The following is a 27052-nucleotide window of genomic DNA, read 5'->3' on the forward strand; positions in this document are numbered from 1 at the left end:
AACCCTTGTGTATATTTTACTGTAAGAGGGCAAAATAATAAAAGTATTTGGATTGGGGGAAAGTACAGTCTCCTAGATAATGTTATCTACTTCACATTAATAATTTCATCTCGAGAGTCTCCACAAAGCCTTCTCTTACCTTCCAGCCTTCTCAATTCTTTTCACTTACCTTTTCCTCTGTTTTTGTCTCCCTCTTCTTTAGAACATGGAAGCAGTTGAAGCTACTCTTTCCTCAACTTGTATATTAAATGAAAGAGAGAGAGGGAGAAAAAGCTGGACAGTGAGAAAATGATCTGCACCAACTGGAATCCTGATCATGACATGTGACAGAGGGAGGACAGAGAAATTAAAATTGAAAATTTAAAGAGTAAACACTGGGGACAGCCTTCACTCCCCCAATGCTGAACTCATCTGCAACCCAGTGCTGAGATCTTCTCCAATCAGCCCTCAGACCTTCCTGTATTTTCCTACCACATTCTTACTCTACCATCAAGTTAAGCCAGCATTTTGCAAGACCTACTATTGATATTGGAGCTGAAAGGAAAAGAAAAAGAAGATGAGGAAATGTAATGAGAATTTTCTGTATCAGGTGATGATTTATTCACTCATTCTTCACAACATCCCATGAGATGGTTACTCTAATCTACCTATTTATAGATAAGCAAAAGATGTTTGACTGTAAGTAATTTGGCCAATGAGAGATGGCCAACAATTCAAATGCAGTCATGTCTGTTATAAGACTCTTATTGTTTTACTTTATACATTTATTACACCAGAAACAAAAATCTGGAGTGCAAAAATCATCCAAAATCTTGTTGACTTATTTCCCCTAACTTAAAACTCATGTGGAAAGATCAGAGCTAGTAAGTCCAATGGTCAGTGTAAGATTTGAAAGTTAGCATTCCCATTGAACCCAAGCCTACCCACTGATCCAGCCCCATTACTTACTAACTGGACCTGATTCAGGAAAATTCTGATGAATTTTCCATGAGAGTATAATGCAAGGAGCAATCAACTTTGCTATCAAGGCTTATACACCTAAATTGGTGCACTAATGCTTGATTCTGTTTAAGCGCATAGACAAGAAAAAGTGTAAAGAGAGTTTCTCTTTAACTTGGCATTCCTTTGGAAGAGAAGTCTGGAGCCATTAGGGGAAATGAATAAAAAAGAATAGTGATATAAAATTGGTAAATGAAATATTTCTCATTCAATTAATAAAAGGTTCAACTTTAAAATTTTAGTCTAAGGGAAAATGACATATTGCTAACATTCTTAATTTGTCAATTAAATATTTATTGAGTTGCTTTTGTTACAAAGGAGCTTTTGATTTACTCATCTGAACAAAACTAACAGAGGAATTAATATGAAAACGAGAAACGTCACACTGTTAACTGTAATCCTAAGGAAAGTCCCTTATTCCATTGAACTTTGTGGACTGACCCCAGCATAGCTCAGTTTGGCTAAGCGTCCGTGTTTTATATACCTCATGGCTGTTTTCATTTTCAAGGGATCTTCAGCAGATCACATTCATGAATTCATTCATGCAACACATACTTATTATAGATCTAGCTCTATATTGCTTTCTGTCATTCCCTTCACAGACACACAGACTTCATAATGGGATTTTATACCTACTGTCCATCCTTGTATTTTTCCCCTTAAGTTTCCCATACCGTTCCCACAAGTTTAATAGACGGGAAGCAAAGCTGAAGTCATTCATGGGGAAAAACAGTGCATGCATTTGCATTAATATTTCTAGAAGGAAGAAGATGGCAGGGCAGAGTACAATCACACATTTTCCCAAATTAGACTGAAAATGCAGTTTAACGTTTCAAAATTCTGGCACTCAAAGTTGTTTTCTCTGTTGATGAAACTGTAATTATCCTATTGGGCAATTTAATTAATTTTGTGTTTTATTACAGAAGTCCATGATTCTGCCTAAATAGAGTTAAATTAATAGAATATAAATTGGTTTGTCTCATCTCCAAGAAATTTCATGAAGGGTGTTTGGCTTTAATTTGTAAAATCTAGTAAAGTCTCAACATGATAAAATTAATCATCCTTCTCTCATATCTCTCCATCTAAAGTCCAGGTAAAAAGTGAATAATTTTATATCCTTATTAACCACTTTGCTCTGCAAAATATATAAGCATTAAATGATTAGACCAAGGACAACCCAAATGTTCATTAAGTTAACTCCTTCTGCTAGGAAAAAAAAAATCAAAGAAAAATCATGACTAGAGCAGAATAGAAAAGCTACTATGTAGTAAAGGGATAGTTTTATGTAACTGTAAGTTTATGGGTAGGAATGGTCCCAGGACAATAGTCAATTTATAAATTCAGTTTCTTTAAAAAAAAAAAAAAAAAAGAGCTGCCATTTGCTCCTGTCCATCCTTGCCCCAAAATTCCATCGCCATGTCAGAGTCTTTTCAAATACTTTTGTGAAGTTGTTCTTTCCACCAAAAATTATTTTGACCTGATAAGTTTACAATGTTTCACTCCTAACTCGTACTACACTAAATTACTGTAACCTATATCTACTTCCTTCACCCTCATTAATTTCATGTTAGTCTTTTCAGCAACTTTATTAAATAATTCAACAAATTCCACGATCAGATTTTACAGATGAGAACATTGTGACTTGGAGAATCTGAACAAACTTGAGAGTAGTTTATTACAGGAGAAACACAGACTAGAGGTCAAAAAGATGGGATTCTGTTCCTGATTCCTCCTGTAACTAGCTAGGTGATCCTGAATTTGTGGCTTCATCAGTCTTCAGATCATTCTCCTTAGGATAATATAAGGGGCTACTGAAAATTAACTCTAAGGTTCTTTCCAGTTTTACATGAAAGCTTGCTAAGGTTGAGAAAATTTGTATTAGGATTCAGGTCTTCAGTTCATCTTCTAGTCCTCTCTTACCACATAGACCAATAAACACTGAAGTAAAAGATCATCCACGTCTCCTTGCAGGACCATTTGCCATTATTGCACATCAGCAGAGTCCCACAGGCTATGTAAGAAAAAGGACAAATGGCAATCAATCTCATCAGGCCCCCACTGCATTAGCCCCACTTATACTATTGTAAGCTGGCACTTATTTTCATATTTTTTTCAAAGTACACTACTTCTGAATAAAACAGAGCTCAGAGAATTAAATAAGAATGTTTATTATGGCATCATTACACTAAACGAGAACCTGACACTGCCATTTAATTGTCTGATCTTAAGCAAGTAAATGACTCACTCTATGTCTTGGTTCTTATATTGAAGGAATTGGTCTGAATAATTTCTAATTTTTTTATAGATCTGGAAAGTGTTTCAAATTAATCAATGGCAACAAAGATGACAGAATGCCTACCTTTGTCTGAAAGAAATACACACAGAGAGGGGTAAGAGAAAGAACGTGTCTAGTCTTTGCCAGAAGGCTGAGAAGCAAGCAATGATATGCAAATAGTTATGTGGTCTCTCATTGATAGTTCTCTCCATGGTGAATGCTGAGGAAATATAAGTATGAACAATAGGAGAATGCCAGGAGCTATGAGACCAAATGGACCAATGAAATTGGCTTAGCTGCCTTCTGAAGCTTCTTTCAAGGATATCTTCTTTCTTTTTTGTCTTTTTTTTTTTAAGCGAGGCAAGAATTAAGGCAATGAAAAGCATCCTACCAATGAAAAAAATGGTGTGTGACTAACCCTCATTTTTTTCAACTGTGTAAAAAACATAGGCCTCTGGGCCAAACTGTCACAGGCATGATTCTTCCCCAACTAACTTAATAAATGTTCTTACTATCAGTATACCAATATATACCAGTATATGATTTAGCAGATACCAGCCACAGATTGCAGCTGTGGGCTGTTGTTTATTCACCCTACTTAGGAAAAGGATCTGAAACTGCCTAAGCAAATTAACTACCGAGACCATAGAAGTAGAAATTTATTTCCATATTCATCAGTTGCCCACCATGGTAAAACAGTTGCACAGCAAAGAGCATTTCTTCAATACCACCAGAAATGAAATGAAAAGCCAAGAAGTAATATCTCTACAGAGTCTGAAAATACCTCTTTTTTTAATGTGGTATTTTTAATATATATAAATTGATATTTATATATTTAGTTGTAGATTAATCTTTATTATTTATTTATTTATTTATTTATTTATTTATTTATATGCAGTGCTGAGAATTGAACCCAGTGCTTCACACATGCTAGGCAAGCACTCTATTACTGAGCCACAACCAAGTAAATAACTCTTAAAAGACCTTTTTAAACGTGAAAATATTTACTTCGATATTTTTTTAAACCCACCTGTCGAACATAAATATTCATTTGAGCTTCATGGAAATAAGAGATTCTCTGTTCTAGATGTGAGGGATCATGTTTAATGGTAGAATAAAGCACCAATATGATTAGAGAGTTGGAGAGCTAATCTAGGCAGTTGTGGGGAGGTGCAATTGAAGAATTAGAAACCATTGGCAAAGAAATATATTGAAAATACAAATCAAAAGCAATAGTGCTGCCAGGTGTGCTGCATACACCTGTAATCCCAGCAGCTGAGGAGGCTGAGGCAGGAGGATGGCAAGTTCAAAGCCAGCCTCAGCAAAAGTGAGGCACTAAGCAACTCAGTGAGACCCTGTCTCTAAATAAAATACAAAATAGGGCTGGGGATGTGGCTCAGTGGTCAAGTGCCCCTGAGTTCCATCCCCAGTACCCAAAACATAAAATAAAATAAAATTAGTATTGCTTTCACCAAGCTGGACCTTATTGAGTAAATAGAAACAAAAAGGGAACCATGGCTTAAATTATATGTCTCCTAAAGTCAAAATGTATTTCTTCTTGCAGCTAATTTAATATAACTTCACCGACTTGCATGTATAAACATATGTGTAATAGAAAAATCTACTACCTTTGCTTTGTTTGGTTTGTTTTTTCTACTCAAAATCAAATAGACCAGAAAAAAAGTTATGTTTTCAAGCCTGTCGAATTTCTCTTCCACCATGATTCACTGATCCCTGGTATGTCATGTCTGGCCTGGAAGAGAAGCAGATGTCATTCCAATAAGACCTCTGATTTCTTGAACCTGAAACTCCATTCATCATTTTTGTCACATGCTGAGCACACATAGCCACTTGGACCTGACTCAAGGTCCCACAGCCTCTGTGAATTCTGAAGAGAAAGGCAGATTATTTCATGAAATTACTCAAACAGCAGCAATCTCAGAATGAAGGCATATTGATGAAAAATCATAATAATATTCAATTATTACTATTCCCAATCAATGAGTTAATCAGCTACTCCCAGGTTGGACCACAATTCTTATTTCCCTTTTAGTAAGATTTCTCCTGGTCAATATATTCCCCTTATGCTCTTATGAAGACAGAGGAGCAGTAAAACAGTGTAAAGTCCTGAGGCTCTTAAATTTTCTTACTGGCAATATGGAAGACAGGATACTTGAATTCTAACTCTGACAGGTATAATCCAGGTAAATAATTTAACTAACCCATACCTTGTCTTCTCCACTGATAAAAAGACCTTCCCACACCAACCCTCCCTTCCCATTTCAAAGTCTAGGTTACATCTAGAAAAATGTCTGATGAGCAGCATTCCAAAGAATTGTCCCTTTTCTTCCCCTCCCCTCCTCTCCCCTCCCCTCCACTCCTCTTCCCTTCCCTACTCTTCTCTCTCTCTCTCTCTCTCTCTCTCTCATAAAGATTGGCAAATAAATGATTGGCAAAGAAATAACCTTTGGGACACATGGAATGAAGCCCTGCCATTTCATATTTGGTTTGAACAAATGACAAGCACACCATTGTGCATTGTAACAAGCCACTTAATATTTTATAGGTTAGTGCCTTCCAACAGCATCTGATATTGAATATTGGCCCAAATCATTTTGGAAGAAGCAACAAAAAGTGGACGCTGATAAGCAGCAGGCAATTTCCTCCCAACTTGCGCTCACAAATGGCTTGAGAGTGTTAAAATTTCAAGCTGGAACATGGCTCAAATTCTTATCTTTTCTGGAAAGTACCACTCTCTCTGGACAGTAATGGCAACCCAGGCTGCAAGGCTGTGCAGATGGTGTACAGAAAGAAGGAAGTCTGTTCTCATTGTGAGCTGAAATGCTCTGGCTTGGAAATAAAGCTTTACCTTTCACCCTTCTGCTAAAGCTCTAACAGTCCTGATTTCCATTAAAAGATCCACTCATTTCCTTTTTCAATGGTACCGCAAAGGACAATAGAGCCAGAGATTACTCACCAAGACACAATATACAGTACATCAATTTTCTTCATGCATAGAATATTATGCCAGCTGATTAAAGTCTTTGGATTAGTCATGTAAAGTGGCCACAAGTTGATGCTTAATTTAAGCCAATTTATTTTCTTTTTAGCACTATACCACAATCCTGCAAACACTGCTTTAGTTCCTTTTTATAAGATTTAGGTACAGGAGAACTAATGATACAGTTCCTGGAATAATACATTGAGTCATATACAGTCTTATGGAAAAATAATTGGATGGCATTCCTTTGCAGGGTTGTCTCTGATAATCTAAGACACAGATGTCCAGCCCTTTGGCCCACAGGTCACTCTACAAGGCATGACTGTTCAAATGATGAGATCAGTAGCATAAGTTAGACTTCTAGCTTAGTTTTTGAATGTCCTTGTCCTTTGCATATAGCAAAGAAATAGACTTCTAACATTCTCTTCATATCTCCATTTCCTGTCTCTGAATCACAACCTTCCATAAGCACATAAGTATTAAGCAGTGATTCCAAGGAAAGATAATGTTCTAGATGTAGTCATCCCCAAGAGTAAAGATATTCAGATTTACAACAAGTTTAAATCTTGTCCATTAGAGATGTAAACTCTGGTTTCAGTATTTGGATTCCACTGAACATTGATTGCTAACAAAGTTGACTCATCTCGTCTACATTTATCATGAGCCAGCAATTATCTTCTAAGCCACTTTTCTCTTTTTAAAGAGCTCTTTTTCACTCATTAATAATTTTGAGTATATCACAGGTAAAGAAAGGAGAGTTATGTTAGGGGTTAGAAAGAGAAACCAATGGCCAAAACACAGAAGATCTTCTATATTGGTCTCTATGAGTGGTCCAAATTCTATCACTTCCCCAGTCAAGCTAAATCAGGAAATGACTTAAAAGCTTGGAAAAGAGGCAGGATTATGTAAAAGAGAAATAAGTGAACAAATGCAGAGGAGAAATGTTTTTTCTTTACCTGTGTTAGTTAAAACTGATCACCCACCTTATACTCTAAACACCTAAGACATAAACAACAACAACAACAACAACAAAATCTGTTTTTTCAGCTACATCCCAGGGTTCACTGGCAATATGTCAGGCCCCAAAGTCCCTATACTAACTTTCTCTTTCAAAATTCTAAAACCATAATGAGCAAGTGATATGTTCAAGTCATTTGGATTTGGAATTTGATAGTACTGATCTTATAATAGTCCTCGGAGCAATTACAACCAAACAATTCAGATATTCCTTAGCTAAGGAAGTTTAATAAAGCACTTTGAATTTTCTGAAAGCAAATAAGTTTTTACAGCTCCTCCTTAAGATTATATCTGCCTCTTTACTACATTTACCACCTACTGTAAAATGCCCTGGTTGGGACTTGGAGTCATCTTAGAAACCAGAGCAGTGATGCATTTCCATAAAATGCTTGCTAATTGTGCATGTTTGCTTGATTTTTGTTTGTTTGTTTGTTTTGTTTTGGGTTTTGGTCTCTTTTTGCTGATTAATATTTTAGAATGATTTTCAGATGTTGAATGACAAAGAAGTCAGGAACTCTTGTCAACTGTTCAGCTCGTTGGAGAGGGTAATATTCTTATGTTGATACTTTCTGAATACAGAATAGATGGAACACAAATATTGGATATTTTTCTCCCTGTTTTCTCCTTCTCCTTCCCCACTCTCTTCCTCTTCCTCTCTCACCTACTAATTCTGTAATCAAGTATCTTTGAAAAGAAATCTAATGCTTTCTGTCTTTTAGTCCATTTTAGTTTCCAGGTTAGAAGGAAATTTCTGGGCTGTTATCTTACTAACTGTATCCTTGCCAGAAGCCTGCACAAACTAGATCATTTGGGTACAATTCCTCACAAGATTTTCCCAGAAAAGCAAACTTGGGAACACACTCATCTCCTGAGCTGTCAGAAGTAGCAATCTGCATTGATGCTTCCTACCATGGAGAACCCTGTGGATTTTTGCCAGAGCATTTGCAAAACAGAGGAGAATGGCCACCTTATTATTCCCCTGATCTTCTTTACCAGGTGCCAAATGCCATAATCCCAAGAAATTTGGAGAAAGCAAGATATGTCTTGCTTCCATTTCCCCTCTTCCCACCACCCACTTAAATGTCTCTGCCTTGGACACTAATTGCTCACTTTGAAAAACCTCAGAATTGAGATGTGAGTGAGTAATCTATTAAATCAACATCATATGTTCACATTCCTAGTCTCAAGGCCAAACAGAGCCAAACAAAGGGGATAGGTAAAACATAATGGAGAGTAAGGGTGTCAATGAGTTCCTAGTCTATCAAAAACCAAGATATTAAAACCAAGATATTAAAGGAAAAGAAAATCCTTTAGATGATCTAATAAAAATCAATAAACAATGGGAAAAGGAAGAATATTCAATAGGTCTACAGGCAGAGTTATTTGACATTTCATCAGTTATGACACATTTAGAGAAAGAGCATATCAAAAAGCCTGGATGGATTTTAAACCTAAAAAATACTGGGATTCAGAGAAGCAGGTCATCATGATGCATGTTCATCATTCTTAAGGACAGGAAGAAACAATTCAGAAAAAGGGAACCTTCAACTCTACTTTGGGTTCTACCATGCCTTCTTATAAAATAACCTCAAGGCTTTCCACTTCTTTCCACATTAATACACCAAGCAAGCTCTCATTATTAATTAGATTCACTTTCCAGAGCCACCATAATAAAAAGCAAAATGTTCTGAATAGGGCTTCAAATATTCCTCTCACAGGAAAAGGGTATTATCAAGATGGTATTCTGGTTCAAGGTAGCCTATTTCTGAGTAACCATTAACTGGCAAAGTTCACTTTCTGGTCCTGGATCAAAGCCATGTCTCCAGGCTGATGCAACCCTGCAGGATCAATGGGTGGTTAGTCAGACTTCCCCTTTTGGCTTTTCCCATGACTGTGTCCTGACATATTTTTATTTAAAAATTCTGCTATATTTTTAAATTAAGGCATATGGGGTATATTCCATGCAGAATACCATGGTGGTGGACCTGGCATCCAAGTTCATCATTCCCTGAATGCCTGGTGGGAGATTAGCAGCGTGAAATAGAAAGGGATAGTCTACTTCCTTATACAACACTCTTTCATTATCATATGGCTTTTATAAAGACTCACAATCAAACTTTCTCAGTCAGGCACTTGAATATTGACTCATAGGTAAGATGATCACATCATTTATATTTTAAACCAGGGCACTATTGAAAATAAAAAAGGTTAATAAAGGCAGTAGGCATAAACTACAACTGTCCTAAGTTAAAACAAGAAGAATTCTCACCTTAGTCATATGGCCTTGGTCACTGAATAAATCATCACAGATCTACTCAGGGAGTGGATTAATGCTCCTTACAAAAAAAAAACAAAAAAAAAAGACAGACACTTTTGAAAAAGAAGGCTTTCAATTTATTATTCAATAAACAAAATAATCTCCTAAAGACAGAAAAATTCGGGATGGCATTGGTCTGCTCATGTTCCCCAAATAATTTGTTCAGCTCAAGGTTAGTAAGAAAGAGAAACTCCTACTGCTGCTGATAAAGCCATCTGTGCTTCTGAAACGGCTGACAGGTGCCTCCAGAAGAAGCAATCAAAAGTCATTAACGATCAAAATCATGACAATTAAATACAAGGATCTATCATGGTCTTATTATCCAAATTGCAATGAAAAGAATTCAAACACCCTCTCTCTCAAAGAGAGAAGCAGTAACTTTGTAAGTCCATTGGCTGCTAGCTGCTGTTAAGGTTCCCAAGCCCTGTTTCCTGGATGATCTACAAGGAAAATAATAAGCTAAAGAAACACAGATAATGATTAGAAAGGAAGCGTCTTCAAAATATTTCAAAAGCATATTCTTCTCTCATTGCAGATTTTCATCCTGACCACTTTAATAACTAAGGAAATGTATTCCGGGAAGATTTGGCATTTCTAAAAGTTCAGAGTTGAAAGCACACATTCTATAAATAAGTCTACAATGAAGTGCTAAAAGGTTTATTTCTGATTTCTTATTTTACAAACTAAGAACCAGGCATAAAAATATAGGGTCATAAAATGCTTAAAAAGTAGATTACTAGAAACTAATAGAACACATTATTATCTATTGAGCCAATGATGGGTCAAATGGCATTTTGAATTCTTGCGGAGAATATGAGTATGACCTTCATGTATACCATTTACAGAAAGCAATTTTATTTACATTTTTAAATCCACATAAAGGTGAAAGATGATACTGCTGCAAAATGGAACATTTAATTTTTTGCCCCAAGGCATAACTAAGCTCTCCCAAGGTCAAATGTAGCACAGGACTGAAATGTAGCTAGACTCTCCCATCTCATCTCCCGCCCAAGAATTTCCACTATGGACAAGAGTATCCTGGACATACTTTCATTCTTCAGAAATAGAAGAATTTCTAGATTCTACATAGACTGAGTAATTCCATCAAATGTTTTGTGGACATTTTGCTACTTTGTTTTTGAAAAACATGTCCAGAATGCAATGGAAATGCCTATGCTAGGCTAGATGAATGTTTAGGACTACTTTGACAATCAGGTATTAAGTTAAGCAGATTTTTTTAAAGTTTCTTAGTTTGTATTATTGTGTAAAGGTTTAACTCTTAAAAGAATGTGGATTTGCATCTCTCTTTTAAATTTGATAAGCTATCAGCAAGACAAAACTCATGAAAATAAATGCCCCAGGAAAACTAGAGTTTATGCCTCATACATTTACAAATAAAGTGTATTCTTCTCTCCCCACCTCTGCCAGCCCAGATATGGCAAGTAATTCAAAAATCATGTGTGTGAATTGTTACAGATGCTATGTATCATTTCAAACTCTACCACTGATGACTCTGAGGGCTGAACTTTATACCCTGTTCCCACTTATTACCATGCCCTGAGGCCCTGGAGTCATTTTTCACATTAGTCAGGTCAAAGATGCAAGCTCCCTAGAAAGCTATGTCCGAATGCCATCAGCAGAAGCTAGAGTCATAATCACCAGCACAAAATCTACATTTATTGAATTTATGTCCCCATTTGATGGGAAACTCCCAAATAATGTAAACTATATCTAAGAAAACTACTAAACGATCATGGTACCAATAGCACTGTTATGCACACCCAGTTACCCAAGCAAGTTCTGGTCAAAGGAAAATGAAAGAACTCTTTATTAAAATGGAAAGCAACAAAATTTCTCCCAAATTTTTCATTTTCCTACCTTGTTGTTATATGTGCATGCATGTACACACACCAACACACAAACAAGCACTTGTACCCCTGACATAGATTCTTGCTGCCTTTCTCTAGACAATGAGACCCTCAATGACACAATTATTTCCTCATTTATAAAATGAGGCAGTGTTAATATCACTAGGACAGTCATATATTAATATTAATTATATTAATAGGATCTTACTAATATTAATGGTGTTTTTTAGTTCATAGCGTTGTTTAAAAAAACTAAATGAGGGCTGAGGTGTGGCTCAGCAGCAAAGCCTATCGTGCACAAAGCCCAGGACCAGAAAACAAATAATTTTTTTTAAAAAAAAGATACCAGGCTAAAATTTTTAGCAAACACTTGGCTCGGAACATAAACTGTAAGATGGGACATATTATCTATCCTTCCTGTCATTCTTACACCATCTCCATTCTCATGTTAAATCTAATACACAAAATAGTGCTTCTGTGAGGGAACTTTTCTGGGGTACCCACTGCAGTGCTTGGAAGGCAATATTTTGAGCAGCTTATGACAGCTCTTTTTCTTCCAAACAAATCCATCTAGCACTTCTGGGAAGTTAAAGTGCTGCTACATCCACATTTTTAGCTGGAGTGAATTTCAGTGGCAAAAGCCACCCATATTCCCTAGTAAAAGGTCCCTGGGTTTTAAAATCCCGGAAACTCTAAGTTTTGATTACACTGTATGCAAATTTTAAGATAAATTTGAGTTTTAAAAATAATCAAAATAATATTGCTCACAATTCAACCAATGGTTTAAAGAAGAGCCTAATAAATATCCTTAGTATTTGCCACCTGAAATTAAAACATCACAAGGATTCTCATCTGGAGATGATTTCTTTCATTTTCATAAACAGTTGGCTAGTGGCTACAGAAATAGCCATTTCCTTCTGGTTATAATCACAATGCTTACTATCCACATTAAAGACATATGGCCCTGTGGGCACCACTGGGTGGTTGTATAACTATCAACTAGCTAAAAGGAGTAAACAAAAGATAGGATGGTGCTAGGGTACAATTAGTCCCTGTGTGCATCCCTATAAGGACTATGCTGGAAAACCCTGGAAACTTGATCCAGAAACCTAGATAACTAGACTTTTTTTCTTTATTAATTCACTACTGTGTTCCAGTCACCTTTCTGAGCTCTTTATAATACGTTAACTCAGTCAAACCTCCATAATAGCTCTGTGGGGTAGAAGGGATTGTTAGCCCCAATTTACAGCTAAGGAAAGTGAGGATCTGAGAAGTTTACCCAAGGTTATAGAAAAAAAAGAAAACCTTTACCATTATCTTTTACTCTTTTCTCCTAAAAAGTCTTTTTTCCATTTTGCTTGCATTAGGAATTGCAATATGGCATATGAGACAGGAAGAAAGAAAGATTCTGCAAGGACTAAAAAGGAGCCTGTCTTCTCCCTCCTGTGACAAAGTTTTCACTGGAACCAAGACGTTTATCCACTTCTCTCCCTCATCGCCCTTCTACTGTGAATCCATTCAGTGTTGACACCTGGTCAGGTGCCATGACATTAATGCCTGACTGGAAGTTGGGTGGTTGTCTCTGGGAGGATTTCACCCATTGTTTGGGATCAGGGATATTGACTCATCTTTAAAGCCTCCTCTCCCAACTCCTCACCTCTGTCCAAGGAACACTGGGTAAAAATGTTTGCTATCTGTGCAAATGCATGCGGACACACATTAGTTAGAACAATTCTAACTGTGAAGGGTTTCAATCAATAATGCAAGGCAGGATTAAACATCTCACGCCAAATCATTCACGTTTCATGCTTGCACATTGCAAAACATTTATTCGAGAGGTTCAGATCCAAAAGTGATAGCTCAGCCCATAAGCACTAATGCCAGATCTGCATTAGTTTGATAACGGCTGGACAGTGTGGCTGCCTGGTTGGTGCAGCTGTTCATAATTCTGCTTTGTTAAACCAAAGAAATAAGGTTGAAAATCTAACATGAGGCACTCATCATTCAATTACATATTTCTTGTGAAAGAGGCAAAAACTCTGCCGTGTTCTGCAAAATCTCCACATCAATAGCAATTAAGTTTCACATCAAGACCAGAGAAATAGTACATTGACCATGCATGAATAACTTCCTTTCATATGCAGCAGTTTGCATCTTTTTCCGCATTTAATTCTGTAAAACAATAAATGATGGTGCCATGGTGCAAGAAATCTTCACAAATTGCTGGAAAAATATGTGTGTAAAGGTATTTTATATTTTCAATTGCAGAGATAGTGTAGATGGCTCTGTTAACAACTCCACAGCTGCTCCAACAACAAATCACAGGACATCATTCTACAAATAGGTTTAGAATTAAACTTAAGATTAATTATGGCATTTTCCCTGAAAATTTCTCAAACAGAAAGTATAATGGATCTCATATAATCCAACCCACACTTTTTAGAGTGATGGCATCAGCAATGTACATAACCATTGGTTAAGTTGAGGCACAGTTTCTAACTTAGAGGAGATGTTGCAGTAAACAGTTCTGTAAGGGGAAAAGGAGGGGGAAAAAAAGTATGACTATTCTAGCTAGCCTTGGAATAAAATAGGAAGGGAACGGGTTTTGAAAATGCCACCATGGTTTTTGTCCATGGATAGTTCTCAGTCAAATAAGGCAAAAGGAAGAGATAGAAAGAGAGAGAGAGAGAGAGAGAGAGAGAGAGAGAGAGAGAGAGAGAGAGAGAGAGATAGGGAGAGGGGGGGGAGGTTGGTTTCATTCTTGCAATAAAAATGCACAGTAAGGGAAAAAGAAATTCATAGTGGAACGTATGGCATTTCTTAGAGATCTATAAAGCAAGACCCAGTATAAATGAAAAATGTAGGTTTTATTTATAGTTAAATGGAAAAAAGAATGAGGTCCTCGAATGTTTTTTCCAAATTTTGCCTTTGAAAAGCAGGAAGATATTTGTTTCTAATAATTTGACTGCGTTCAGAAACTCATTTTATGAGGTTAGATGCTGAAATGAAAATCTCTATCCATTTACTTGTTCAAAAACACGTATAAAATATCAATAGCATACAACTGTGATAAATATGCAATTGATTATTTTTAAATAAAACAATGAAACACTGACAATATCTTTCTTGTGTATAACCTTTTAGAAATAATGAGTCTCTTTGTAATGTGGTAAGACAATATGTATCTTTTCTAAAATTTTGGTTATGTATTTAGGTGTTGCCTTGGAATCTTTAGCGATTAGTTTCAAAATAACTTAAGTACATAAAAAAAGGAACAACCTTATGATTACCACATCAATGAACAGAAACGGACGATAAATTTCCACCACATTGTCAAACTAACTCAAAACAATCAAATATTTCACTGAACCATTTACAGCTATTGATTGCACACCATACTTGACTTTATGTTCTTCCTATTTTAAATAGATGCAATATTTTACAAGGGCTTCACAAGTAGGAGAGTGTGAATGTAAAGCAGTCCATTAATTTTATATAAGCTGTTTTATCTACCTGTGGGCCTCTAATAACACCCAACTACAAGGTTACAAGGAGAGGAATCATTTTCTAAAGTTTAGTTGGAATATACATGCAAGACTAAAATTCCAACTATCATGCCAGTTTCACTTTACCAAAATTGTGTTTTCATGCTATAGCTGGAAATATTTATATGTACAGGATAACAATGTCATATCACATATTTTAAAAATAGTGCAGTCAAACCCAAATTGGAATTTTAAAGCCAACAACTTGTTAAAACAAAAGAATGCCCCACAATAATTTTCCATGATATCCTTCAAAGAAATAGATATATAGATATATACATCTAGTGTTTGTGTTGTCTGTGTGTGTATGTGTTTAATTTGTGAATAAAAATAACTCTTTAAGCCAAGCATTTTTCTCCAAACCTGTCTATCACAATTTTTTTCTGGCAATAACCTCTTAAAGAAGGAAATCAGTGCCACCATTTGGGGGTGGGGGGGTGTCTGTGATTTTCAATTTTATTAAAATTCCTGCCATATGCATTGTGGTATCTTTGTGCTGTCTCTGGAAGGCCCTGTTATAGTATGTGCATTGTGGTAGGTTAGGAACATGGAGAGGCAGAAAAAATGTAGGACCCTGCAGCAGTTTTCAGATTGCTCTTTCTGCTCAGTTTCCTGCACCACACTGCTCTTTACCACAGTGTATATTTCCTGTAAATGGTTACCCTGGCCTTTTGTTCTTATAAGTTAGTAGGAGCTAGTGAATGTCTTTTTCACTTTATTGGGCTCTCTCTTTAAGGAAGCATGATTGTAGGATCTGATATCACAGAGATAGTCCTTTAAACATGAGAAAAGTAAATTAAAAGGATATTTCTGTTAATACCAAAGCAGGCTTATAACTTCAATACAAACATTTCCTTAATTTTCCTTTCTCAGCATGCTACATAAATATAAAGAAAAAGGCTCTCCACTGGATGTATGTTGCATATATCTCACAGAGTTTAATTACAAACCCTCTAAAAATGAAGATAGTGAAAGGAAATGATGCCAGTAGATCATACAGTTCTGGCATTGCATGGGCTGGCTTCTCGGACACCAAGGAAACAAAGATACTCAGGTAATCACAATACACTATGGAAGTTTGGGCTCTGAGGAAAAGAAAATCCAATGGGACAGGCAGATATTATTATTTTAATGTCCTGAAGTCCAGATTTTAAAATTTTATTCTCATTAATGTTGTTATAATAATTGTACTGAGAGGAAGGAGGAGGTAAGTTTTTTTTTTTTTTTTAAGCTCCTTGTTTTATCTCCTCTGCAGTCATTGATCTGCTGTAATAAAAGAAGGATCTGCCAGCTGAAGACCAGACACTCAAAAGCATACACCCACCCTCATTTGACCAAGAGAACTAAGGCATTGCAGGAACTGTGAAGACACTTGCTCAGGAACAGGCGTTTCATCCTAGTAGCTGCCCACACAAGGGGGGGAGGGGGGGACATCAGGCAACTTCTGAAAGTGAAAAAGACCGAGACCCAAGGCCGTGCCTTCAGTGCCGGCCCCTAAGGGAAGGGGGAAATGGGAAAAGGCTTTCATTGGACAGTTCTGTGTTTTTTAAGAGGTGAAGGTGGGACCCATACCGGGTCCTGACTAACTGTTGATGGATGGCTCTTAGGCAAAACGCTGGAATTTCGCAGGAAGAAGAAAGAAGGGAGCGGGGTTCTTCCTTGAAGAATATGCAGGAAGCATTACTTCTAAACATTTCCTTCCCTTTCTATTCAGTTTCCGAGTTCTCTTCACCTCTAGATTCGTTCTTTTCTCCAGAGCTTGCCTTCGTGGGATCTGACTTCTCCTACTGGTTGATGGAGCACTGGTTGTCAGGTCTCTGCTCCTTTAATACAGCAGGGATTTGCAGAATCGAATGTCTTGAAAGGATTGACTCAAGCTAAGACCAGAGAATAGGACAGAACTTCCCAGCCAACCTTCGCCTTTGACATAGACAACCCCTAGCGCCAATGCTTGGTACTATCCAGCTTATTTCTGGATCAAATCAACTGTACGCCCGCCGCTGAGCAGCAACCGCGTACACTTTAAGTGACAGCAGCGTCCGCTGTAGAATGCGCAGAGAGGCCCCGGGGGAGCGTGCAACAGCGGCCAGAGCAATGGAGCGGGGAGGTTCTGGTTGGGAGAATGTGAATGTTTGCGGTGGGGGTGGGGGGGAGTTGTTTGGTCGGCTAGTAGGTTTGTTGTTGTTTCCTAAGTAAATAAAGAAGAACTCTCTCGCCCCATCCCGGGTCTAATGATGATAGATTCTACGCTGCACCGTGCCCCACGCCGGCGAGCCAAACCACGGAAAATAATGAGGCTGCATCCCCATTCGTCTGCATTAAAGGCGAGCTAGGCACTTTCGATAGCAAATATATCGATTCCCTTGCCCGGGCCGCGGTTTGTCCTGCTCCCCGTGAATAATTACTGTTCCTTCAGAAATTCATAATAATTAGGACTCTCCCCACCCCACCCCCACCGCGCTGCTTTTAAAGGCGACTGATCCTGGAGGGCGTCTGGGTAGTTCAGCAGGCTTGTTCCCGGCAGGTGGGGGTTGGAATAGGAAGGAGCACCTTCTCCCCATCTAGTTTTATTCTTGAGACAAAGCTGGTTTCCTTCTAGGATTCTCAGTATTCTTGTCTATCAAAAGAGGTTTTTACATCACTGAAGGGCACTTCGATGCTCTGCATTATATGGCACATGTTTCTGTTTGCGGGGTGGGGGGGCAGATTAAATTAATGAACTGTGAGAAGGAGTGGAGGTTAGGGACAAGAGGGTGGGAAAAAGAAAGATTCGCCTCCCCGCACACAGCATAAACTGCGGCGATCACGTGACGACGCAACCATAAAAGGGGTGGGGGTGGCAAACTAGAGGTTCTAACCGCAGGACACCTTGGGGGCCTAGCGATTGCAGCTTGGTGTTCCCAAATGACTGGCAGAGGGAAGTGGGTCTTTACAATCGCAACTGGGCGGTAAACAGAGAACGCTAACACGACCTTAAGAAGGACCTAGCCCGAGCCGCGGCTTGCACTAGAAGGGGCGGAGCCTGCGGCGCTGGCCATGGTTCCGAAGCATCGCTTTCCAGGCCTGCGCTTGTCAAGCAACCCAATCGATCTGGGTACTGGCGGCTTCTCTTCAGAGAAATGCCGCTGTCCATCGCTCTGCCCCAAGAGCACCGAGGCTGGGCTGGGTGGACAAAGTTTCCCAGAAGCAACGTTTTGGTTTGGGGGCTTAGGTTTCAGACCCCAGAGTGCGGCTCCTGTGTTTTCATAAACCTCTAGGGAAGCTCTAGATCAACTGAGGCTAAAAGTAGACTATAAAGTGCATTCTGTGGTGGCAGCGACTCTGGCTGGGAAATTTCCCCGGGCCCAAACACTGTGGCTTCAGGGAGAGGACTGAGTTTCAGGAGTGGAGGGTCTGAAGACTATGTCGAAGAAAGTTTGTCTCTTCTTATCTTAGAAGACGACTTGCAATGGCCTTAACAGTCAGTTGGTGGGGAGGAGATCTGAGAAGTAAGGCATGAAGTATGAGGAGGACACCCCCTCCCTCCGATGGGCTGTGCTTGGAGCCCTTCGCAGCGGCAGCTCGGATTCTTCGCGTCAGAATCCATTAGGTCGGCAGGGGTGATGGGCGAGGCCGGGTCGGAGGCAGGTTCAGCGGGGACGCGCAGAGTCCCGGGAGCCAGTTTCTAAGGAAACACTCGATTCTTCTAAGCAGCAATTTGTCATATTGTGGGAGAGAGAAACAGCACAAGAAAAGCCTCCGGTTCTCCATTCTTATGCAGATGAGGCGATGCGTTCTGGCTGCGGCCTGTGTACTCCCCCCCTTTTGTATTTCCGGCTTAAAGGAGTAAAATACCCACATTAATTTAAAAGAAGAAGAAGTTGGGAAAGCTTCTCTGAGCTTGGCACCGAGAAGCACGTGCTGCTTTCTTGCTGCTCCCGGGAACCCAAAGAATGTACCATTCCAACGCCTCCACTCCCAGCGCCAACTCCTTTTCCACTATCTGGAGCCCATGTCTAGGTGGCAAGGGACTCGCTGTAACACAGGGCATGGAGCAAGGGAATTGACTCCGCCTCACACATACACCCACACACATACACCCGCCAGCCCCCATATCTGTAGTAAATAAAATATACTAGGAATAACTGTTTACAAAGTAAGTAAATTGAGTTTTCAGCCCGCAGCAGAGACGCGGCGCGCTCATCTGAAGTTTAAGCAACAGCCAGCAACCCGCGAGGGCAGACGGCAAACTTGGAAAATACGCAAACATGCTCTTGAGCGCATAGAGGGGCGAGAAGAAGCCGCCAATATATATCACCTCAGTAAAAAGCCGCTCTTGGAAAGCTTGCATGGTAATTGAGACGGGCGCTCTTTTCTGATCTGGGTTGGCATTTCCTCATCTCGAGCTGACAGAGCCAACTCAGGAAATTGCTGGTAATATTCATCTGGGGAGCACTTTCATTAAACGTAATTCATTCGACTTTCACAGTAAATTGAGTGACATCCTTACAGCGGAACCTTTTTATCCTTGATTAAGTGCTTGCCAAGCTTTGGTTTTCCACTTTATTGTCACATTCCTTCAAGCAGAGTCGTCAACATGCCAATCCACAGCAGAAAAATGTGCGCGCTGTGTTTACCAAGCTCCGGGAGGGGTTGGTGCTGACATGGAGAAAAAGAGCTGGTCGGAAACTTGACTAGCGGATAAATCAAGACCGCAACTTCCAGCAAACTCGTGACGGGACCAGACAAATGGTGGCGAGGAGAATGCAGGGGAAAGCGAAAGCGCAGACCCGCCTAGTGATCAGGTTGCACCCTGTAGCTGCTGACCCGACCGCTCCCGACCAGTGGACGCGCGAGACCAGTGGACCCTCTCTCCTTCCTTTAATTAAATAAACTAGAGCTGCTAAGGTCTTACAAGAAATCTGAAACTCCCGTAGGACGTGATTGCTCAGAGGGAACTTTCTTGAACCGAATTAAATCTAGGCACTTTTTTTGTTTAAAAAAAACAATGCACACTTTCTAACTTGCTGCTGGAGAGCAGGCAAACTTTCAGGCAAACTTCCATTGGCTTGCTTCATGGGCAGAGGAGGGCAAGTGGTGTCTTTCCTCTTTGTCGGGATTCCCTTTTGCTCTTAATATCTAAGCCTCATTCCTTAAGGGCTCTTCAGACTCCGGAATCCCAGGTAGCAAGCACCTCAGTATTTCAGGACTGGACAAATGGGGAGGCATCCCTTTGCCAAAGTGTGGCCCCTTCTCCCCAGCTGCTCCCTACTGCACTCCCCACCCACTATAAAATCAAACAAGCCCAGGATAGAAAATTGCTTATTTGAAAAAGCAATATCCAAATGCTTTCATCACTCAAATGCCCTTTTGAAAATATTGTCGACGGTGGTTATTACCCGGACAATGCTGTCAATTTCTGTAGTCTGCAGAAAACCTTCCCTCGGATAGGAAAGTAGGACATTGGGCACCTATCTCAAAAAAATCAACCAATTTCCCTGCCACCGGATATATTTTTCACCCAGACAACACTTTCATTAAGGGGGAAATAGCCGTCAACAATTCAAAGCCAAATAGAAATCAACTTCGCACAATAAGGAGCCACGAATTTAATAGCTTTCTGGGAAAACACTGCTAACAGAGTTGCAGCAATTCTGGTCTTGTCCCTCTAATACAGAAGGCAGTTTCCCTGAAGCTGTCACTAGAAGGCCTCAACATAATACTTGTGGAAATGGGGCAAAAGGGCAACCCATCCAAGTACTTCTCACACACTTCAAAGAGCTGCTTTCCTGGTCAATGGAGAGTTGGGCATTTCAGGAAAATGCCTGGAATAGTAGGAACTTCTCCTTCCCTGTCCTACAAAACTCTGGAGTACTCCTGTGGGGCTCATGAGTTCTCCTGTTGTGCTACTGGGACATAGGCCCCTCTAAAAATCTAGGTTTAATCCTGTGTCTAGAAGGTTGGTCTTGGGTAGAAAAGTCAGGAAATGTGCTATAGGAAAATTCTAGTACTGTCTCTATGAACTAGCCTTCATAGAAAATACTTAAAGTTACTGTTAGGTAGCTAATCCATTTTTACTTTATTTTTGGCAATAAGCTCAAATTGAGTAAAATTTCCAGTGAGGAGCTAGCTTAATTTTCAAAGGACAGGAAATACACATGCCTTCTTCAAAGAACAGACAGTGGTAGTTTCTTTCCTTCTGCTTTCCCCCAGTCTCCATATTTTTAAACAACCACTGCCATAATGAGTGGAATTTACCCAAATGGTTTGCCTTCTAACCAAAGGCAAATAGGTAGTGCACAGGTAGTGATCCTGTGGATGCATTAATCCTCTTTTTAACCTCAATTAAACAAATGATGTAGAATTTACATTGTAAGGACACCCTAAATTTGAGCAAATAGATGGTTCAAAGTATTGTGACACAAGGTTTAGAAAGGGTTTTCAATTCTTGTTCATTTTTATTTAAAAAACAACTTGATTATTAGCTATTTGAATTTCTAGCAGAACTAGTAGAAGCTTTTCTTGTTAGATTAGTGCCATGAAGGAAGGAAGAAAGAAAGAGGGGGGGGGGAGGGAGGGAAGGGAAAGAGAAAACATCTTCTTCCCCTTGTCAGATAATCTGGACTCAATTTCTGTGTAACTTTTTCATTGGCATGATTAGAAAGTGTTCGTTGGACTCAGTTCTTTATCTGAGAATTACCACAGGTGAGCCCCCAAACAGAATACCACATTTTCCACTGGGAAATACTCTCCCTATTCCCTGCCCTGTGCTACAGCTTGATCCACTGAGAGTAACTCAGTTTAGGACCTCGCCCCATTCTTTAGAACAAGAAATCATATTTTTCTATTTTATCCCAGTATGTGTTTCAATATAGATAAAATGCTAAACTGTTATCCCATTATATCATACTGAAAATACCCTGGAATTAGTCCAGAACTTACAGGAGAATAAAGATAGTAGGACTATACAAATAACTGTAGCAAGTTAAACCATAAGTTTCTCTCCTATTGATTTCCAAAATTTAAATCTTCAATATAAAACATTTAGTACACTGAAATTTTCCTTACCTTAATTTTTAAGAGGGTTTCTATCACTGTACATTTATGACTGGAATGTACCCCTTGGTGATATTTGAGTATTATAACTAATGTGCTTCAAAAGGTACCTTTGCAAATGTATTTCTAATTAGCTTCCCAATGTAATACCAGGTTAAGCCTCTAATAAGAACTAGGAAAGACCCATCTTTCAACAAACACAAAGAGATTCAAAATCCTCAACCTAGAAAAGGTATTCAGAGAATCTTGGGCCAAGAAACATACCTGATAAAGGTTCTCAAAGACACAGGCAGAAATTGTGGCTTAAGTATTGGCCATTTATTTGCTGGTTAGACAGTTTTTTTCCATAAGAAATTTCCCCAAAATTTGGAGATATTTAAGTTATCTTTTACAGACAAAAACTTGAATATTTCTGTATGAAACATATTTAAACATGTCCTGCTCCCTGGGCATAATGTGTTAATTATTCCTTGGGAAACAACTGGGATTCCACGAACACAAAAGGAAGGTATGCTAGATGTATTAGCTAGAAAGCAAGGCATATATAGAGTGTTCCAGTCATTTAGGTAGTGGTGTGAGCTCAGGGAGACAGAAAATTACTTATTCAATTCCTCTCTAGCTCATGCCAGTTCAAAGAAAAAATAAAATAATGGCTTTGCCACCCTTGCCTTCTTGGAGTATAATTTGAAGCAGCTCCTGACAACCTGTATGCATTTATTGAAGATTTTTGCAAAAGGCTGAGATGATTTGGTGTGCAACTACAAATAAATGGTAGATTCAGTTACTGTGTCTTGTGTTCAATACAATAGATGGACAAAGAAGCCTTGATCACTTCTTGATCTGTTCATTGCCCTAGAGTTTTAATCAAGGTTCCCTGCTTCTTTATTTGCCTAAAACCATCCTGACTTGACTGCCCAGTTCACCCTTTATATTCATTTCCATGGTAAAAGTCAGCTTCCTCCTTCATCAGGAAAACAGCTTGGAATTTTGCTGGGAAATAACCATGGGATTACAATCCCTGGAAATACTGCTTTGGGTCATGGCCACCAGCCTTTTGTTTTTGTGGTGTGTGTTTGTTTTCTAATCCCCTACACACAAAACAACTTTAGATTGGAGAGAAAAGAATGGACTTCTAAATCGTCTTCTCTATTTTATTGTTCACATATCGTATTGTTTTGAGTGAAATTGGAAAAATTGTCTCCTTTCTCTGTATTGCCAAAAGGCATTCAGGTAATGAAGTCTGTAACTAAACGGTAATTGAATCAGCATAATTTGCACACTGAATGGTTTTCAAATGCTCCCAGTTTACAATTAAAGGAGAATTAATGCTCTTGTTGTTGAGAACGCAGCGCATTAGAATAAATCCAGCACTGTTGTTGTAATGAGTGGAAAACGGTTTAACTGCCAACAAACACATTTAAAATTTAACACAACGTATTGATTTCACTTCTGCTTTTGATAGATTATTTTCCAGACTATCGAAATACTTGCTTCAAGCAATAAACTGCACCGTAGCAGGGAGCCCTTGCAGTGTGTGTGAGCACAGCCCAAGGACGCAAGAACGGTCCTGAGGTTCAGGTCATGCGTAAAGGCATGCAGAGGAGAGGGGCAGGCGGTTACGATAGTCAAGGGAATCCTTAATATTCCTCCTCTGTCGCTTTCACTGTACATTCCCTCCCCTATCCCTCAATTTAAAAAGAAAGAAAGAAAATCTGTATTTCCTCTGACCAAACTTTCTGCCCTCCAACTTTGGGCTCTCAATGTCAGTGGGCTAACTGGACACAGGTGGGATAGAAAATGGGAATTGGGAAGGACACTCTTTGCATTCAGTCTGCGTTCTAGCGGTAGAAGGCACAGACTTCAGTGACGGAGTCAGAGAAGCTGTTCTTTTGGATTGGCTGCCCAGGCTTTCACCTGTTTACCCCAAGGTGTCCTGTGGGCGAGGACACTGATGCGCAGCGCCCTCTGGCGTCCGCGGCAGCTATGGTCAGGAGATAAAGGTGCAAAGACAGGGATCTGAAACTGAAGCTGGAGCCTGTTAAATACACATATTCATATTCTCTTGTCTTCTCCTCTTCTCTCTCTCTCTCCCTCCCCCCCTCTCTCTCCCTCTCTCTCTCTCATATATATATAAATTTCACATAACTCGCAGCCCTGCAGTCACATGTACCAGGGCAAAGGCTGACCGAGAAACCTGAGAAACGCAGACAATTGCAGGATGGCAACCTTATTGCTCCCAGGATTATAAGGATTCTGAAGATCTTGGGGTTCAGGAGCACCAGCACCACCTCCAATCCCATTTATCCTTCCTCACTAGTAATCCAGGCGGCTCCAATTCTCCTCAACCCTAGGCAGAACACACTGAGTCCTGGGCACACTTCTGCAGCCCAGGACCCACTGTTGGTTTTTTTTTTTTTTTTTTTTTCCACAGAGTACAACTTCACCAGCAGAGTGCTAGTGTCCCTGGCCCTCCCAAAAGCCAGATCCCGGAAAGTGCACTCTTCTCTGGTGATGTCTTTAGTTCCCAATTCACAACAAAGCCCTTCTCCCTGGAGTGAGTTCCTACACTGTGCAAAGTCCTAATCCCAGAAAACTATTCTGGGTGGACCCTGACAGTGGCTTTGTTTAGGTTTATCTCCCTGGAGATAAGGCCCATCATTTTCTCATAAGGAGGTGGGCACTTGAACCCGGGTTCTGGTATTTGATGGAAAAGGTTTTTGAAAGGAACTGGAGTGGGGCACCTTGCTGGAGTATCTCTGACCCAGCTCTGATTTATAGTGTTCTTGGTAGCGGAACTAAATCCTGTCTGAACTCCCCCCACCCCAGTCAAAGTAAGTTACCTGCATTTCTTTATGTGTGCCACATCTCCAAACTGGTGGAGGGGGTGGGTACATTGAATTTCAAAGTCACAGACTTAGGCAGATTTGTGCTTTCAGCCCCTTAACCCCATTCCCATTCCTTTCTCTTAAACTCTGTGGATGAACTACTAAAAATCCCATGCCTTCCACCCCTCTTCTTTGCCCTCTCCCTCAAAACCATCTAGTCCCACCACTTCTTTGGTTTCTGGACGTCTGGGGTGCCCCGTCGGCCGTTTACAACCACACTTAGGAAAAGGGAAACTGGAGAAGGCTATGGGGGTGAGAACCCCCCCAGAAAATCCCGCAGGAATTTAGAGACCAGCTTCCCAAAGTTGTTCCAACACAGTCACTAAGAACACTGTCGCTGAACTGGCGGCCTCACACTCCTCTGGCGCGCCCCCAGTTGCCTGGCCTCCCGGACCGAGAGGAATTTCAGAGGCGCCCGACCCGCCACGACTTACCAAGTAGAACGTGGGCTGCAGGAGGAGAAGCACGTACCAGCACGCAGCCTGCATCCTCCCGCGTCTCAAACTTCCTTGGCGGTGCCTTCGCTGAGTCTTTGTTCCTTCAAAAACATAGATCCACCTGACATCCACTTTACAGAGCAAGGAGCGCTCTCAGCAGCCTAGATACAAATGAAATTAGACAACCCATGACCACGCGGGCAAGGTTAGGCTTGGCGATCAAGCGGGGAAAGGGGGTCGCGGCGGGGAGGGGTGGACCAAAAAAAAAAAAAAAAACTGAGATGGGGGTGCGAAAAATTGGAAAGCGAGTAAATCCAGCGTCTGAAATGAGCGAGCGCGCAGTCCGCAGGCAGGCGGGCGGGCGGGCGGGAGGGTGAGGGGCTCCTTGCGCCCTGCGCTTCTTGGGTGTGAGTTCCGGGGCGGCAGAGGCCGGAGGCTTTGGGCACACAGAGCCGCGTGCAGGCTGGTTCAGAGCCCAACTGTTTCTGGCAGCGAGTCCTGCCCTAACGTTTGATAGCCCGGCAGCTCGGACAAGAGGCGGCGGCTGGTTCTTCGCCAGCCCTGGCAAGGCTCACACACGTACACACCAGCAGAGAGAGAGAAGGAGAGAGGGGGAGAGACTGAGCGAGGGGGCGCGGTGAAAGAAAGGGGTAGGTAGAACTGACCAGGATTAGGTGCTGGATATCTCAACACGTTCGCTGAAGTGGGGGTGGGGAAAGGGGTTGCAATTTGCATATAGGAAAGCAGGGCTCAGTTTACCCATTCGAGTCCCCTGCACATACAGATATACACACACATACACAACATCACATCACTAGCACTACTTTTTGCTAGTCAAGGGGCACAGCCAGTTGCTAACTTCTAGAGTACAAACCTGCCTGGGGCTGGGAGGCTCACCTGCCAGGCATGCTCTCTCCCCCTCCCCGCCGCTCCTTACTGGCTTCTACGACCCTGCCCCAAGGTGTCCCTTCTGGAAACAGTGAAGGCGAAGGGTACCTACCACACAGGACTGGAGGAGAATCCGGAGAGCACTGACCGCTCTGGGCAGGCTCCATGGAGGAGCTACTCGGGCCTGGCGTCTCCAGCGCCCCGGACGTGCCCTCCCTGGAGCTCCGTCTCCATGCTCGGGCGAGGACGGGTCCAGCTGCCTCCTCCAGCCTTGGCGGAGTCGGCGTCCCAATGCCCGGGTCGCGCTCTGGATTGGTTCGCGAGAGCCCAGGCTTGGCACAGTTGGATTCACGGTGCAGGAAACTTAAGAGGCAAAAGAGGGAGGGGGAAGTAGAGGAGGAAAGAAAAGAATAAAAGGGAGGAAGAAAAATGGGAGGGAGAAAAGAGAATGCGCCGGGCTGCTGTGCCGGACAGACTGGGACTGCCAAAGCTGGCACTGGGACCAGCAGCCCAGGATTCCCAGCTTTCCGCGGATGCCAGAGGATGGTAGAAATGATTGAAGGGGAGGAGACTGGGCAAGTCCTCGGAACTTGAACTTGAGATAAGATACTGGCCTTTTGGAAGGGAAGGAAAAAAAAAAAAGCCAAACAGCAGACACGGACAGTCCTAGTTTCTAAAGGAGGGGTGGGGTGAGGTGGTGAGAATTCGTAGGCTGTGGGCATACAAGGCAGCAGCTGCTTTACCCGCGACACTGAGAAGCCCTGGAACCGCTGGGCGAGGGGAGG

General features: G+C 40.8%; 1 protein-coding gene across 2 annotated transcripts in view; it reads right to left on the reverse strand.

Moving 5' to 3' along the window:
• The window catches only part of Nxph1 (neurexophilin 1), a 288682-nt gene extending 261889 nt beyond the window's left edge, over positions 1-26793 (reverse strand). Inside the window, exons 1-2 of one of the 2 annotated variants that reach the window (XM_046422574.2) lie at positions 26380-26793; positions 25377-25540 (exon numbers count right to left, since the gene is read on the reverse strand). In XM_046422574.2, coding sequence (XP_046278530.1) covers positions 25377-25430 — 54 coding nt within the window. In that variant the 5' untranslated portion in view covers positions 25431-25540; positions 26380-26793. Of the gene's footprint in view, positions 1-25376; positions 25651-26379 lie in introns of those variants that run through there. The other variant, XM_046422575.2, reaches the window with a different exon arrangement.
• Positions 26794-27052: the final 259 nt, after the last annotated feature.

Source organism: Marmota monax, unplaced genomic scaffold (assembly GCF_021218885.2).
Source record: "Marmota monax isolate L192 unplaced genomic scaffold, Marmota_monax_Labrador192_F-V1.1 WCK01_AAM20220418_F8-fsc00144, whole genome shotgun sequence".
Lineage (NCBI taxonomy): Eukaryota > Metazoa > Chordata > Mammalia > Rodentia > Sciuridae > Marmota > Marmota monax.